The sequence below is a fragment of the Mustela lutreola genome, chromosome 2 (genome assembly GCF_030435805.1).
Source record: "Mustela lutreola isolate mMusLut2 chromosome 2, mMusLut2.pri, whole genome shotgun sequence".
NCBI classification, from domain to species: domain Eukaryota; kingdom Metazoa; phylum Chordata; class Mammalia; order Carnivora; family Mustelidae; genus Mustela; species Mustela lutreola.
In genome coordinates, this window is record NC_081291.1 from 127,947,542 (window position 1) to 127,966,262 (window position 18,721).

Here is an 18,721-nt window from a genome sequence, read left to right on the forward strand (position 1 = left end):
CCTCCTTCTGTGAACTGAACTATTAATAACTTCATAATACTGAGTTTTGCCTGGCCTCACCTGGTATTGCATATAATAATTATTCTATTTTCCACATGGCAGGTCTTTGTATTTGGAAAGTACTTACTTAGTCTCCACTAATCTTATTTAACTCTCTAGACATAGCAATTTTGTTCCATATCTTCATGCACTATGTTTTCCCAACCCACTAGATACTCTAGACACACTACAGTATGGTGATTATTCTCACAGATGCTTGGAACTATAGATGAATTCAATAGATTATATGGCTAAGGCACAATTTAGTGAAAATATCATTTATTGTTTGGACAGAATGCATTTGATTGATTTAATGTAAGATTTATGGGCAGTTTTTGTATTTCTGTCATAGTGTTTACATTGGGCTTGTGATTAAAATATTCATACTTTTTCCATGTGGTCACTCTCAAACTATGATTGTCTTTGTAAACTGACTTTTTAACTCTATAACATAAGATTTTTATTTTTAAACAATCCAGATCATCTTGAATTTTCCTTCTGTCATCAGATATTAGTTCCTTGTTAGGTAAAATTTATGCCATCTGAAAATTTTATAGACATCCTTACAATCACTTAATCTTAGTCACTAATGGAAATATTGTCCACAAAAAAGGCTAAGGACAAGGCATTAAATTCCTTCTTTCATAATAACACAGACCATACTTCATTTTTATTGACCAGTTGTCTAGCTTGTTATAATCTACTGAATGATGCCATTATCCAGCATAAATGTCACCATCTTATCCACAAGAATATCTTATTTGATGAAATTAAAATAATCCACATTTTTGGAAATCTCTAGATCTACCATTTCTTTTTTTTTTTTTTTAAGATTTTATTTATTTGACAGAGAGAGATCACAAGTAGGCAGAGAGGCAGGCAGAGAAAGAGAGAGAGGAGGAAGCTGAGCAGAGAGCCGGAGGTGAGGCTTGATCCCAGGACCCTGGGATCATGACCTGAACTGAAGGCAGAGGCTTTAACCCACTGAGCCACCCATGCGCCAGTAGATCTACCATTTCTTTTTTTTTTTTTTTTTTTTAAGATTTTATCTATTTATTTGACAAGATCACAAGCAGGCAGAGAGCGAGGGGGAAGCAGGCTCCCCTCTGAGCAGAGAGCTCGATGTGGGGCTCGATTCCAGGACCCTGGGATCATGACCTGAGCTGAAGGCAGAGGCCTAACCCACTGAGCCACCCAGGTGCCCCAGATCTACCATTTCTTAAAGAATATTTCAACACTTTACTAGAAAAAGAAAAGGAGTGGCATTCAGGAGGATGAATCAATGCTAATTTACCTTGCTACTGACCAAGTAAGGGAAAGGGATTTGGATTTAGGCATCTTTGTGTAAATAAGAAATTACTTTTCTGATCCCTAATCTTATAAAAGCTAAAACTTTAAGCCCCTGAAGGAGTGATAGCTAACATTCTCATTCCCAAAGTCCAGGCAAAAATCCATGGCTTCTGGTGAAATAGAAGCAAAATATATCCGTTTCTGGGGAAAAAGATAGGACACTCCTATCGCCACTGTGACTTTTTGTTGCAGTTGGAAGTATACTATATCTTTATTGTTGTGTGGTTATAAACTTGTCAAAATGTATCAAACTATATACTTAAAAAAGGTGAATACTACTGTATGTAATTTATGCTTCACAAAACTGTCAAAAGTATATTAAAGTAAGTTAATTTTCTAAAAATTAGAGAATAAATATAAAGAGGAAAACATAGAACATGAAATCAATATTGCCTTTAAAAACAAACTGAATTTTGAAATAGCAATCATTACCATTAAAATTTAAGTCTAAAAAGATCTCCCAAGGAAACTGAATGAAACAGGTACCTATTTCGCAGTTTTATTCAGATCATTAAAAATCTTATAAGTTCCCTTATAGCAGTTTCTAACTAACAATACATTACAAATGAGATATGTATTATTTTTTCTACATGGCATTAAAATGTTTGCGAACTCCTGTATCTATTAATTGTAATGTATATGAAAAGCAGAAATGTACAACATACTGTTTATTTTGTAATAAAATGAGAAATTAAAAATAAGAGTTACAATAAAAAAGACTACCCCTTGGAAATTGAACAGTCCTATCCTAAATAATTTTTCAATCAAAGATGAATACATATATATATAATTAAAGACTAGGGGAAAAATTATGAGAATAAAATATACTCTATCATTCTTAAGGATATAGTCAAATCAATGAAAAATCAGTAAAAGATAATCATAGCTGTAAATGCTTTCTTTATGCAGAAAGAAAACATAAATAGATTAAGTGAAGAATAAGAAGAGAAATATTAAAATCCAAGGAGGACAAAAATATAAAATACAAAAATAGAAATGAAGTAGAACTGAATGCACTAAAAGAAAGAATAGGGAAAGGAATGGCTAAAACTAAGCCATTTGGTTTGGTTAAAAGACCCCCAAAATTCAAAACTTCTGGCAACTCAATACCAACATAATATTTTATAAAAATCACAGTATTATAATAATAATAACAATAATAATAATAGAACAGCCTTATTTTTATGTTTGTTCACTTTTTGTCCTGGATATACTTCTATTATTCACTTTCTTAATCCTTGACTTTAATATTATTTATTTATTAATTTCAGTGTTACTTTGAGTCAGTAATTGATTCAAATCATCCCTACAAAAAGTCAAAGGACAAAGTCCACAAGATCATGTTGATAGATCTAAAGGATATTTGAAAAAAATAAACATTTATTTCTAATAATAACTCTTGGAAAAATAATGTTTCTCATATCAATACATAATCACAATTATCTGTGAAATAATAAATCATTCCTAGATTACTTCACTTACTTAAATTCCTTTTAAAGATATTGTAACATATGCAGTAAGAGAAGAAAAACATGTAAATATTGAAAAGCAGTACCAACCATCATTATTTGCAGATGATGTGAACTAAATTATTGTAATATTAGGTCAAAAGGATATAAAAATAAGTATATTTTATTTACACATAATGTATTATTTGCCCCAGGGATACAGGTCTGTGACCCAAGAGGCTTACACATTTCATAGCACTCAGCATTGTACATACCCTTCCCAATGTCCATAACCCAGCCACCCTATCTCTACCCCACCCACCCTGCCAGCAACCCTCAGTTTGTTTTGTGTTATTAAGAGTCTCCTATGGTTTGTATCCCTCCTATCCCATCTTGTTTTATTTTTTTCCCTCTCTACCACCCATGACCCCTGGCCCTACCTCTCAAATTCCTCATATCAGAGAGAACATATGATAATTGTCTTTCTCTGATTAACTTACTTCACTTAGCATGATACCCTCTAGTTCCATCCACATCGTTACAAATGGCAAGATTTTCTTTCTTTTGATGGCTGCATAGTATTCCATTGTATATATATACCACATTTCCTTTATCCATTCATCTGTTGATGGACATGGTTTTTTCCATAGTTTGGTTATTGTGGACATTGCTGGTATAAACATTCAGGTGCACATGTCCCTTCGAATCACTACATTTGTATCTTTAGGGTAAATAACCAGTAGTGCGATTGCTGGGTCATAGGGTAGTTCTATAAAAAAACAAATATTTTGGGAGCACCTGGGTGGCTCAGTGGGTTAAGCCTCTGCCTTCAGCTGAGGTCATGGTCGCAGGGTCCTGGGATCAAGCCCCGTATCAGCGGTGGCATTGGGGGGGGGGGGGGTCTCTGCTCAGCAGGGAGCCTGCTTCCCCTCTCTCTCTGCCTGCCTCTCTGCCTACTTGTGATCTCTCTCTGTCAAATAAATAAATAAAATCTTAAAAAGAAAATAAAAACTAAAATAAATAAATAAATAAATAAATAAATGTTTTTAAAATACATATGTAAATGCTAGCAATAAGAAGTTAGATAATAATGGGAAAAATCCCATTCTTACTATGAATATATACAATGCTTTCAAACTTTAAGATGCACACAGTTCACTTGGGGGTTTTGTTAAAATGCAGATTGAGCAGGTTTGATATGGGAATCAAGATTTTACATTTCTAATGAACTCTCTGGTGCTGATGATCATGTTTTAAGTAGTAAGATATATATATACACATAGAAGGTATAGATAGTTTTATGTATATATTACATAGTATATATATATGCATGCATACACATTCACACATATTTTCATGTATAATTCTCACATAAAATATTAAAATTTAAGAATTTAATAAGAAATTAGTGAAACCTCTGTTTTTAAAAAAGGAAAAAGAAGGTTAAAAATTACTGGAGAAAAAATATTTAAATGAAGAAGAGAAAAGTCACATCCCAGGATGGGAAGACAATGGTATAAAAATGTCTATTCTAACTAAAATTGATCGAATGCATTTTTTCTTAACACAATGAAAACCCACCAAATGCTGTAACTTTAAAAGATGAGGGTTATAAAGTTCATCAAGAAGAATAAACATCCCAGACAACACATTTTTTTCAGAAAGACAGCATTAGGCAGTTCTTCTCTTCCAGAAGTTAAGATGTATTTTAAAGTGATGATAATTAAAAAAATTTGTTCTGCATAGAAATAGATGGATTAAAAGTGTGGGATACAAAGTCCAGCCATGGATCCAACTGTGCATATAAACTTACATATAATGGAAGTGGCATATCAATCACTAAGAGAAAAATAATTTATTTGACAAGTGAATTTATCTATTATAATATTTATTATTTTACATGATCTCATTCTAGTCAGTTCAGTGCTAGTCAGTTCAATGAGCAATCATGACCTGTTACTAACACTATCTCTATTCTTCTGACAAAAATGCAATGAGTTCTGCAATTTAGCTATTCTCTTTAACATGATCTTGTTTTTTGCCAAAAGCCCTATCAACATAGCTAAATCGGAGTTATTTCCTCTGTGATAAAATCAGGCCCATCAGCACAGAGTTCTTCTCTCTCTGATTATAATTGTAGGGTTGCTGGGGTTTTTGTTTGTTTCTTTCTTTTTTCACTATAGCCCCCATCAGATTGTCCATTTTGGTCTTAGACTACCTCCTATAGCTCCTCAAATGGCATCAAATGATAAATGATTAAGAACTTTTAAAGCTAAATCAACATTTCCTTTACAAGTTGTAGGCACATAAAATACATCTTTATAAGGGTATGTTATTTTAGAAAGCATCAAATAAATTACTAAAAGTGTAAAAACTAGGCTTCATAATCCCCATTAGCATTTCTTTGCCAAATATCTAATAAGACATATCATAAGCACACAGTAAATTCTGCAATAGCTATGAGAGCCAAAAATAATAAATTGCCAAATATAATATCTCATCTCAAATTTCTAAACTTTTTTCTTTATAATTATACCTCCACCTCTCAGGGCAGACTGGGTCCAGGTCTTCTTGGAGTCCCTCAGATAAAACTGTGACTCACATGGTACCATGTAGCGTTATATTATGATTAAAAGAAACTCTTCCAGTTTAGCAATAGTAATTTCTAAGCTCGTGTTCTCTACTTGCATTTCTTCAACACCAGAAATGTAATTACAAGCAATTTTTAAAAATACCTATCCTTTTTAGAAGTCACACGGAAACAATTCCCATGTTTATCTCATCAACCCCCTTACTACTGATGAAAATTTTCTCCTTCACCTACATCCCAAACTATTTTGATGACTGTTCCTTTCCATCCTCCCTCTTCTACTAAACCTTTCCTTCCCTACTCCTTTTTTCCACCACACCCCATCCTTCTCTCCAATCTTTGCATTTTTATCAGTAGAACTCGTGGGGGTGGGGGGTTGGGGGGGAAAGAACTTGTCTGACAAAGCAAGATTCTTAGAGAACAGCTCAGCAATGCCAGAATACTACATCATGGGCAAAGTGATGTCAAAGGCTAGAAACATCCATTCAGTAAGGATTTTGTCCCATCACATTTGTAGGCACTTAGTAAGATTGCACCAGTGAATGAATGATTACAAAGTTAAAGGGAAGAATTAACTATGATGTGAAAGAAAATTCTTGTCAGTCAGAAGACCTAGGCCCTTGACAGAGCTCTGCTCTTATTCCCTCTGATCTACTTTTACAAAATTACTTTTACAAGGATGACATATAAACATACTCTTTTTCTAAATTAATATAAAATATTAGCAGTTCAGTATTGATACGGAACTCACGTAATAGTTTTTTTAAATTTCCAACATTTTAATCAGAAATCACCAAAAGAAATAATGTATATTCTGGGGGTTTAATTATTCATTTGTACAAATTATTAGTCATAGGGTAACATAAAACATCACTAACTTAGGCCCCTTTAATTCAGAAATCATCATGCAAAAAGCCATAGGTATGATATGAAGTACTGAGGCTAGAGATAGGAAAGAGAATAAACTTGAAACCTTTCTTCAGCTAATTTGTTGTGTATGATTTTAGAAAGTTCCCATAACCTCTTTGGTTTCTGTGAAGTTGTGTTTAAAGTGAGACAAGTTGTTCAAGCAATCCGTCTCATCGTCACATAATTCTATGATTTCTGCATGGGCCAGATAGATGTTCCTTTTCTACTTTATTCTTTCTATAAACAATGGTTCTGGGAATGGAATTATTTTTGTTGGGATGTTTTACAATCTGGATATGACTAGGCTTCAGGGATCACATGAATTCCCTAAATTTAGGCAATTATGTTTGGATACATTTTTCTGGGCAGAAGTACATAGCTTACATCTGATTCTCACAAAGCTCTGTGAACTTCTCAAAAAAGACAAAAAACCACTTACTTAAATAATGGACTAATTCCAAGTGATTCATATTAACTTGTTAAAACAGGCTCACAAAAAGTTTGCTTCATAATACTGTATTGGTTCTGTAACATTCTCTGTCCCACATCAGTAACACAATACTCTGTTAGTAGAAGCTACATTTCAAACTTTCATTAATAATCTCCCCATTCAGTGACGAGCCATAGACTACATCTGTCTAGTTCACCTCATTACATCAAATGCCTTGAACAGTGCCTAGCTGTCAATGAATGAAAGAAGGGAAATGTCTACCAGTATATCTCCAGGCGAGAACACCGGTAGGGAATGATCATCTTTTCATCTGGGCATTAATTGAGACCCTAAAACTTAGATGATGGTAGAATCAACAAATAAGGATAGATACCTCATTTTATACTCAAGCCAAGCCATTGTAATTTCATTAAAGAAGAAATGAAATCCAAAGTGATTAAGGCCTGACCAAAAGTGGCAAGGTCAAGACCAAAGGAATGGAACAGATTCCTTTCATTTCACTAAGAACCTAATTATAGAGTGCAAATTACAATGCTACCCAAATTCCAGTTCCTTTCTTTTAATTGAAATTCAATAGCTAATAACCTTGTCCTTCATTATGAGTACACATACCATAAGTAACCTCTGATTTTTGCCTGATTTATTAACATAAGCAAATAAAATAATATTATGTCTCATATGTAATATAAGTTGGATTCCATTTTTTGTCACTGCCATATCTATAAAAGATATTCAGTGCTAAAAATCAAATTCTTTTATCATGTAAACATGATAAAATTTCAATAATGCTTGTTTATTTGTCTTAACTGACAATTACAGGAAGAAAATGGTCTCATTCATTAGTATCTTTTAAAATATATAGTACATAAAATTGAATACATGTTATTTCATTCCTGTACAATTCTAGTAATTGACTTTTAAAAACCTAGTAACATTAGCATCTCTTTTATCTTCTTACAGGAGCATTGTTTTAAACCCAGCTTATTTCCGAAATCATCTTCGCCAGGCAACAGTGTTTAGATGTCTAGAGAGATATTCAGAAGCTGCCCGGTATGTTTGTTATAACTTTTGCGAAGATTTATTTCAAGTTAAATTAATTTCATTCTCAGCTTCTGGTAATAGCATAATAGAACTTTCCATTTCTCTCATGGAGTATGATTTTACCAGAATTATTGTCTTATAAATGTCAAACCAACAATTATTGACTATCTTTTTCCTTAATTAAAGCCATTCTCTGTTCATAGCTCTTAGTAAAAATTCAAACTTTCCAGCCATGAGGTCACTCATAATGATGGGAAAACTTCCAGGGAAGATTAGATATGAACTTGACCTCTTGCCCTCCAGTACAATCCTGGTTTTGGTTGTAATGATACAATTCTGTGACTCTCTCTTTCTTGAGTTCTGGAAATGAAATCCAACAGCATGAAAAAGACCTCAGGAGCTCTTTCTAGAGGAGATGGCATCAGTTATAACATCAAGGGTTGTTAGAGCTGTTCTAATATATTGCCTCCTAGACCCCAGTATGTTTTATAAAAACCTAACAAAGCAGCTTTTAATATTTTCATCCCCAGAACCTACACAACAGAAAAAAAAATTTACAAGAATTGTGCAACAGCCTCAATGTTACATTCAGAGTTCCTTTTCACCTATGACTACAAAGGCTTTTTTTCTTCCTGAGTCAAGCTCATCATATTGGACTTCCCTTCCTTTTGATGAATCTCTCAATGAATTTTCCTCATCTCCCAATGAATAGCGCTATTTCTAACTTGTCCACTTTACTTATTTAAGATTTTTAAAATTTATTTGACAGAGAGAGAGGGATCACAAGTAGGCAGAGAGGCAGGCAGAGAGAGGGGAGGAAGCAGACTCCCCACCAAGCAGAGAGCCCTATGTGGGGCTCCATCCCAGGACCCTGAGATCATGACCTGAGCTGAAGGCAGAGGCTTAATCCACTGAGCCACCCAGGTGCCCCACCCACTTTAATATTCTAGGAATTCAGCAAGGAAATGTGAGTGGTTTCTTCACCAGCTCCAAGCACTATTCCTAAGGAACTATCTGCAGTAATAGGGATGAGAAGCCTAGGTTGCAATCTTTGCAATATAACACTTTCTTGGAGAGTGTAGTTTAAGGAATTTAAATGGATAATAAAATGGTTCCATAAAATTAATACCATGAAATCGACATGAATTCCATTTATTTAGGTGGTCGTGAGAGTTACCAAACTGAATTAAATGATGGATACGGAGGGCAGAATTAATCCCAACTACACTCACTTTGCAGTCAAACAACCATTATGCCACAACATCTATTTACCTGTATGTTAATGTGCATTTTTTAAATATAATGGTCTTTATGTATCAATCTCGTTTTTTGCATTCTATTTTTCCTTATACTTTTTCTAATGTATTCCATCTGATGTACTCACTTGTGACTTTTTTCTACATTTTATTTTCTCCACTAAGTTGTCTGTAACTTTCTTTCTGCCCACATACTTTTCCCATGTGAATGAGAGGGAATTTAAGAGGTGGTGGTGAGCTTCCTTCAGTCCCATACTTTTTAAAAAGTCCCTAGCTACAAATGAAGCTAATAGGTCCAATGTAAACTGATACCACTACCTGTAAAATGATGTTTTCTAAAAGATGGTTTATTAATGTGTCTTCTGAATCTAATAAAAAAAATCATTAGGAGAAGACTAGATGCAACTTCAAAATTAGATTGCAACTAGTAAAAAACAAGCTGTGAGAGAGACTATGGAATCTGGGGAAACAAACAGAGTTATAGAAGGGAGTAGGGTGCGGGGATGGGGGAGTCTGGTGATGGGTATTAAGGAGGACACAGATTGCATGGAGCACTGGGTGTTTTATATGAACAATGAATCATGGAACACTACATCAAAAATTAATGATGTACTGTATGGTGACTAACATGAGCTTCCTTCAGTCCCATACTTTTAAAAAAAAACATGACACAATAAAAAAAAAGATGTTAAGAAAAATTGATGATGGTGTGCTGGGATCGGCTTGTATAGACTCTGAAAAGCCAATTGTTAATATTCTGGAATTTACGGAGAGCCAGTTTTTAAAATAGAGAACTTAGTAATGCTGGGAAAATTTACACTATGGAAACTGGCTAATGCTACAAAGCCGCCTTTTCTGGTTCAGGGAGAGCCAGGTTGCCAGCCTATCATTGACTATAACTTAATTGTATCAAGCTTTGACTGTTTGAGTTAAAGTTGTGACAAAAATTCTTTATGGGCCCTAAAACAAACAATAAAAACTTGAAAATTAGTACTCTGTCAGTATTTGCTATACAAAGTTGGAACTGAATATCCATTGTCCTTGATGTGTATATCCCTGCAATGAAATAAATGTAGGTGTTCAATATCATATAATGACTGACCTGAAGACCTGATAATAGTCCTGAGGAAGTTCCTGATAATTTTTGGTTATGCTGGTATGGACTTTCCAAAAGAGAAGTAGATACAATTAATTACAGATATAAGAGTTTTTCATCTTGGCTTCCTTGGCAATTATAGTCCTCAATATACAATATTAGTCATTATGGTTTTCCCGAGGGGAAGAATGAACATGACTATGATAGGGTCTCTTAGCTATTAGACTTGTAATGTGAATAATAAATGCAAATAAATATATAGAACATTCATGTTTATCAATTACTTTCTTGGAAATTTGGGTAGTTTGGTTCAGGCCTCTTACAAGGATATTATATTTAAACTCACTGGAAAAGCCAACACCTTAAAGTTACTTCCTCTAGAATGTCAAGTAGTCATGTTTCTGAAATTGAAAGGCACTTAACAAATGCAAAAGAATCCCATTACTAGGTGACTTAGGAATCTTAAAACCATTATTTGCAGTGAAGTGAATCATCTCTTTCTGATTCACGTTAGAGTATTTATAACCAGGAACTAGAATTTGGGCCACCTAAGGTTTTCTGAGCCTAACCAGCTCTACTCAGGAAGGAATACTTAATAAAAATAGGTCAGAAAAGATTCCCAGGACAGTCTCATAAAAGCCAGGATTCTCAACAGAGAGACTAGAGAAAATGCTATGACCTGTATTTGAATAGAAGGTATCAGTCAGGTTTATAACAATGAGCAGGTCCTTTTATTTTATGGGTCAATATTCTTTTAGTAACATCCTACCTACCAGAAGAGAGAACAAGAATATATAGATGGTAGGAAACTGGATAAAAATAAGGATATTTTATTTTGCTTTAGGCTCTGCAGGGATGCTGGTCATCCTTGAGCAGACAACTGGCACTGGTTAAATTGATTAAAGTACATTTTCAGACCATAAATCTAAATTGAAATTGCTGTAACTCCCCAGAAACAACCAACCTGTGAGGTCTTACCTGAAATAGCAAGTAGCGTAGCTCTTTAACATCTCTTCATTTCTTTGCACATAAAAGTATATGTGTTGAATTAGAATGTCTTTGCTTGAATCTGCCTTCTCTCGTAGCACTCACACACACACACACACACACACACACACACACACACATATCCTTTGGCACTACCTTCATAAGAAAGATGGTAAGATAAGAAAAAATATGCAGAGATGTGAAACGAACAAATGTGAAGACTATTTTATGAAAAGAGCTAATAACTCTTGATAATACGAATGGCGTGTCTTTTATTTCTGTATGCTCAGTGACTTCCACAGAGTTTGACGCATACCAAGCACCAGTACAGGGTTGGCAAATTAAATTAGCCAGTTTTGAATTTGTAATTAAGAACCATTTAGCAGCAGCAATAAGGAGATATTACATGAAACTGTTAGTACAACCCTGGTTAAAAGATAAATATGAGAGTGTTCACATAGTTAAGTTATGGTGATAGTATCGTGACTCCTATGATAAAGATCTATAAGGCAAAAAATAGCTGACATTACAAAGGAACTACTTTAGTTAAGATCACACTGTGTAAGTGGAAGCAAACAGAAGGTAATACTAAAGGGGAAATAAAACAAAAGCTTCTGTTCATCATTAAGGAAGAGTTAGTTGTGCATTTCTACATATATGAACTAGATGAGGGCTACTGGAGCAGTAATCATGCATTTAAATATTCACAAATCTCAAGCTGATGGTGTATGAAGGAGGTCAATTATAAGATAGAAGAGCTGTATGAATTACAGAGAACTAGAGACCACTAATTACAATGACCATATAATTTATCTTTCAAACTTATTAGTGAAAATAAGCATTGTTAAGAAATAACCAGGAAAATATGCATAAAGCAGGACTGTTGTGACCACACTGGCCATCTGGCACACTACCCTAGTCCTTCTGAAGGGAATGGCCATATTCAAGTACAGTTAATGTTGCTGTATACAACTGTAGTACAGTGTTGTCGATTTTTGAGTCTTCGGGAAATAATGCTTTTCAGAACTTGGCAAGAGAAATCTCTTAATTTTTCTTTTTTTAAAATTTCTTAACTTTTAAATGTCAATTATTTCATGTTTTTCAAACAGTTTCATATTAAGAAAGCTGAAGTAGTCCCATTCGTGAACATGTAATTCACCGATTTGTTGCAACAAATCTGTTCTACCTTTTATTTATAGTAGTATTATTTAATACCACATTATATATAATATTATGATAAATAGATTAGGTAATCAACTATATAGTCTAATATTTTTTATCTTTTTCCTTCCTTTTTTAAAAGATTTTATTTATTTATTTGACAGAGATCACAAGTAGGCAGAGAGGGAGGCAGAGAGAGAGGAGGAAGCAGGCATCCCACAGAGCAGAGAGTAGGATGCAGGGCTCGATCCCAGGACCCTGGGATCATGACCTGAGCTGAAGGCAGAGGCTTTAACCCACTGAACCACCCAGGCGCCCCTATCTTTTTCCTTCTTAAGGTAATATACAAATAGTATGTTCCTTTTAACCAAATCAAAACACAATACAATTAATTCACAAGATGAATTAATTCATGGCTACACTCTCTAGAGTGAGTAGCCAGATAGATAGAGAGAAGCCAGATAGGTAGATAGTAGAGGTTAAAACTGATGCCATTGGAAATGGAAATAATGCATATATAAATCACAACATTCCAAAAGAGAAAGTGATCTAAAAATAAATTTAAGTATTTGTTCAGAAACATAGTCACATAAAACAGTGATATTTTCATTGATAGGCAATCACTCAGAATAGTACTACAACAGTAAGCAGTAAGAAACTGTGTCAGCTGTTTTAGTGTCATAGAACTCTATGATTTTAAATGAGATTATTGTGTGTCTTGCAAGGGAGGAGAATATACTGACAGGTAGACTTAAGACAAATGATTCTGAAGAGATGATAGTAGTGTTGGGAATTTATTTTAACTTAGTTCTGATTCAATTGAAAGTATAAAATCCATTCAAACACCATGCAAAAATACATCACAGTTTTTTGGTTAAAGTAAGTTCTCATTTATGTCTTTAGATAGTATAAATGAAGACTGTAGGCTAATTTTTATTCTTAAACTGTCCATCTGCCTGAAGGGCTTTTTCTTTTTTTATGGAGACAGTTTGCCTTTACCAGAACAGCTTAGTGTAGGCTAATATTAATCAGTCCTATGTGACATACAGTTGTATGCTGGAAGGTGGACATGATCATTCCACCATTAAGTGATTTTCCTTTTCCTAGGTATTGATAAAGCTGTATGATCCTGAAGCACTACAAAATTTGCTTCTTCATGTATGATTTCTAAAACAGACACTAATATAGACAAATTTTAGTCATTTCATATCACTTAGGTTAAATACCTGACCATAAGACTATAACTCATCAGTTTCTATGTATGTAAGATGCAGCATTTGTGACTTCACGGAAAAAAGTGAAGGTTAAAAATATTCTAAATCTTCAAGTTTCTAACCATCTTGTGTTTCTTAATGATTTAAAATTACAGACTCATAAATGTCTAATCTTACAACAAAAGTACTAATCATAAGGTTGCAATAATAAATGATGGCTTAAAAGTAACTGTTGCCTTAAGAAAAGTTGAAATTTTTGGACATGATCCAAATTATAAGTAAATTATTGAAAAAATAAATAATTTTACGTCAAATAGAAAAGAAATTTAACACAGGCCTATTGCAAAGGACATCCAGAAATTCATTAGAGAAAAATAAACAATGATTAATTTTGTGAATTTCTCCATCTTGCTGATGTACATCATGATAATTATTTTTGTCCCTATTCATTCAAGTTTTAAGTGTGAAGAAATAAAGAAATAAAAATGTTCTCTTCTTATTCTTCTTCCCTTCAATCAGATGCCCACCTGATTCCACATGTTCTACAATGGTGGAATTATAGAAAATCAATTAAACATTAAAAAGTTTAATTCAAAGGAGCTGAAGTTTAACTCCGCATGTCTGTGCTATTTTGTTATGCGTAAGTGTTGCCGAAAGAATTAGAATTTAGTCTGCTGATGATAAAATTATGATAATGGATCAAAACTTCCATATCTTAATCTGCAAATTGGAGATAATAATAGCATCTATGTCCCAGAGGTTATGGGGATGAGGATGAATGAGACATTCATTATGAGGATGAATGAGACAAGTACACTTGGCACAGTACTTGGCATATCATAAACTCTCAATAAAAAATAAGGATTATCATTGTTTTTGTTGCTGTTAATGGGAACTCTTTGAAGATATGTGAAGCTTCCTAAATAGAAAATGAGTTTCTCAACATTAACACCAGAACACAACAGGACACAGATTGCACCACAATACTAATAGACCCTGTCTAACTCTAGGAGTCATGGGGAACCTCCATGTTAACATTGGGGTTGAAAGGCATGATTTTGGTTGGGTTAAGGAGTTAAAAAGGGAAAAATTGATTTTTAAAAAAAATTTTGCATATGAAAATATCATGAATTTTAGCATCTTATTTCATTCTGAGAGATACTCCAATAATTCTTAAAGTGAGTTAGATTGTAGAGACCCCCAGCATGGGTAGGTGGACATTCAAATGACATAAATAGTTTAGGTCATCTGGTTTTGACTCCAAATTCTCCTTTTTTCTTTTCCTCATTTCTGTCAGAAATAGCAATACCCTGACAAAAGATTAGGCTGGAAATCCTAACAGCGCACTGCCGGAAACTCTGAAATTCTTCACACACACACCTCACTTTAAAAAAAAAAAAAAAAACTGGCATTGGTTCATTACACTATTACGCACATAAATTAATCTTGATGCCACTGATTGTGAAAATTGCTTATAAGTCAAAAGTTCTATTTCTGTATCTGTCTGCTAAAGAGTAACTGTCTGCATTGGAGAATTATAGCCAAGTCAGAGAGACCTGTGTTCCACTCCAGGACCACAAATGACTAGTTATGTGTGACCTTGGGCAAGTTAGTTAAGTAACCTCTTTTAGTTTCAATTTCCTCAACCATAAAATGAAGATAATAATACTACTTTACAAAGTAAGCATAAGGTTTGCATGGAATAATGAACATGAAACATGAAACTCAGTGCCTGGCACATAGTAAGGCCTCCATTAATTATTGCTCCTGCTGCTATTGTTATTGTTGTTGTTGCTGCTGCTGTTGTTGCTGTTACAAGCTTTGAAGAATGATGTTTAAAACCTAAAACATTCACTCTAAAATAATTATGTCAAGTGCAACTTTGGAAAAAACATTATATTCCAGAGCTACCACCCCAATTTATCTTAATTTTGACAGCCGTCATCTATGATCCCTTGCTTTTTGCCAAACTCTATGTCAGATGTTTGTAGTGCATTAGCTTTGCTCCTCACAACTCTGCAAAGAAATTATATTCCACATTTTTTAGGTGAGGGAACTTAAGCTAGAGTTCGAATGACTTGTCAAAGACCATTGATAAGTACCAAATCTGGAATTCGACCTTAACTTTATCACCAAGACCCTGATTTCTGCACAAAGGATGTACTTGCTCTTGTCACACTTCGTATTGGCCACTTGGGTGAGTTTGAAATGGTATTGATTGCCTCATTGTGGTTTACATTTTCTTTTTTTTATTACTGGTGCACTTGTGCATTTTTAATATATTTATTGGGCAATCATGTTTCCTCTAATGTGAAACGCTCATTTGTATATTTATCTTGTGTTTATTTCTTATTGGATTGTTTGTCTTTTTATTATTGAATCATTGGATTCTTTGTATACTCTGGGTACTAATTAGTTTTAGCAATATATGTTGCAAGTAATTCCTTCCAATTTATGGTTTATATAATCATACTCTTTTTGTTATCTTTTGATGAAAAATTAAAGACTTATTTTGAGTGTAGTCAACTGTAGTCAAATTCTTTTATGATTTGCACTGCTTAAGTTTTTTAAAAAATTCCCTTCTATCCTAAGCTCGTCAAGATACCCTTCTAAATTATCTCAAAAGTTTTTGAGTTTTTCCTTTGCCTTTTAAGTTTTGACCCAATGATAGTTGTTTTTTATATATGATGGGAGGAAGGATTCTCTTATTATGTTTTTCCCTAGGTGGATAACCAATTATCTTGATATCATCTTATTAAATCCTTTTGCTATTTGTCTACCATGTTAGCTCTGTTTATATCAATTTTCCATATGTGAATATGTCAGTTTCTGGTCTCTATTCTATTCATACATCTGTTTGTCTGTTACCTTGCCAAAAACACACTATCATACATAGGATTATATTTATACAATGGTTTATAATTAGTCTTGATATTCCTGATAATCTAGGAAAGGAAACTTTACCAACCGATTCTTTTTCAGGAATGTCTTGTCTATTCTAAGCCTTTTGCTCTTCCACATAAATTGTAGAAACTGTGAATTTGAATTCCAAACCAGAATAGTGTAAGTTCTAGTTAGGAATTCCCAAGGAAGACTCTCTTATTTCCTTTTCCGCAGTCTACCAGGATCCAAGGCCAAGACTGACATGCTGTTCCACTATTTTGCTCTGTAAGAGTTTCTCCTAGTTCTTTTATTGAATGTGTTATTTGTAAGAAAAACTTTAAGTAGGTTGTCTATTCAATCTTCCCTCTGCTTAAACCCTTAAGACTTGTCTACTTTTCCCCATGCACATGTCTCATTAAAAGTTAGTAGACCAGGGCGCCTGGGTGGTTGAGTGGGTTAAGCCACTGCCTTCGGCTCAGGTCATGGTCTCAGGGACCTGGGATCGAGTCCCACATCGGGCTCTCTGCTCAGCAGGGAGCCTGCTTCCTCCTCTCTCTCTGCCTGCTGCTCTGCCTACTTGTGATCTCTGCCTGTCAAATAAAAAAAAAAAAAAAAAAAAAAAAGTTAGTAGACCAGTAAATATTAACATATATCCTCAGAAAAAAACTTTTTTGTTCGCTTATTAAACCCTTTTTACTTATGTAACACTATCTACATATTTTTTAAATGACTATTTGACACAAGAAGCCAAGGAGATGGTACCCCCAATAGCCAAAGTTAAAACAATCTGAATAACTGGGGCACCGGGGTGGCTCAGTCGGCTGTGTCCAACTCTTGATTTCAGCTCAGATCATGATCTGGGATCAAGCCCTGCATAGGGCTCCCTGCTCTGCGGGGAGTCTACTTGTCTCCCTCTCCCTCTGTCCCTTCCCCCACATGCTCAAGCATATTGCATGAACTCTCTCCCTCTTTCTCTCATAAATAAATATATCTTTTAAAAAAACACAATTTGAATAACAAAACAAATATTGGTAGTATCAAATTATAATCCATTGAATTAAATGAATATTCATATATGAGTTTATTCTAATATAAAAATAATTGAATAAATATATGGGGATAAATGAAAATTCTTCCTTACAGAGGAATACAAATTAATAAATGTAGAATAAATGAGAGAAAATCAATGTTAGCAAGCACCACAGTAATAATTGTTGCAAGATATATCTACTAATGGACTTTAATTTCAGCAATTCCACTTTGTTATTTATCTGAAGACAACAAAAACACTAATTTTAAAAGATATATGTACCCCTATGTTCATTGCAACATTATTTACAATAGACAAGATATGAAGCAGCCTAAGTGTCCATCTATAGATGAATGGATAAAGACAATATGGTGTGTCTATTTGTCTATCTTTATACACAGACACACACACACACACATTAAGAAATACTACTCAGCCATAAAAAAAATGAAATCAAGCCATTTAAGACAATATGGATGGATGTAAAGGGTATTATGCTAAGTGAAGTAAATCAGACAGAGAAAGACAAGGACCATATGATTTAACTTGTGTGTGAAATCTAAAAAACAAAACATAGACATAAAGAAAAAATTGGTGTTGGTAGAAGCATAGAGAATAGAGAAATGGGTGAAATAGGTAAAGGGAATTTAGAGGTACAAACTTCCAGTTATAAAATAAATAAGTCACAAGAATGTGACATAGAGCATTGAAAATATAGTCAATAATATCATAATAACTTTGTATGGTGACAGATGGTAACTAGACTTATGATTCTTTCATAATGTATAAAAATATCAAATCACTATGTTGTACCTGAAACTTATAAAATTGTATGTCCATTATAATTCAATATGAAATAAGAAATAATTATCTCCTACAAATATTTATCAGTTGGAGAGGAAAACCTACTCACTTTATTGTGAAATAAATGAGCAAAGACCACCATAATCAAGTGGTCAAGGTTAATACCACCAGTAATAAATATCTACATTACACACACACACCCCCAATAGTATGCAATGAGACCATCACATTACTTCTATGGTATTCTTGCCTAAAGCTCAATTTCAGTTTAATCATGAAAAAATATCATACAAATTCAACTTGGGAAACAGTCTATGGAATAACCAATTAATTCTCTTTAAAAGTATGAAGGCCATAAAATATAAGAAAAGAATAAGGAAATGTCAAAGACTAGAAGATGCTAATGATACACAACAACTAAATGTATTGTGGGATCCTTGACTGGATCCTGGAACAGAAATG

At 33.8% G+C, this 18,721-nt stretch overlaps 1 protein-coding gene across 3 annotated transcripts in view; it reads left to right on the top strand.

Moving 5' to 3' along the window:
• SPATA16 (spermatogenesis associated 16) overlaps positions 1–18,721 on the top strand; it is a 259,451-nt gene that overhangs the window by 116,672 nt on the left and 124,058 nt on the right. For all 3 annotated transcript variants that reach the window (XM_059163453.1, XM_059163451.1, XM_059163452.1), the window contains exon 4: positions 7,748–7,837. In XM_059163453.1, the coding sequence (XP_059019436.1) occupies positions 7,748–7,837 (90 nt within the window). The remainder of the gene's footprint in view (positions 1–7,747; positions 7,838–18,721) is intronic.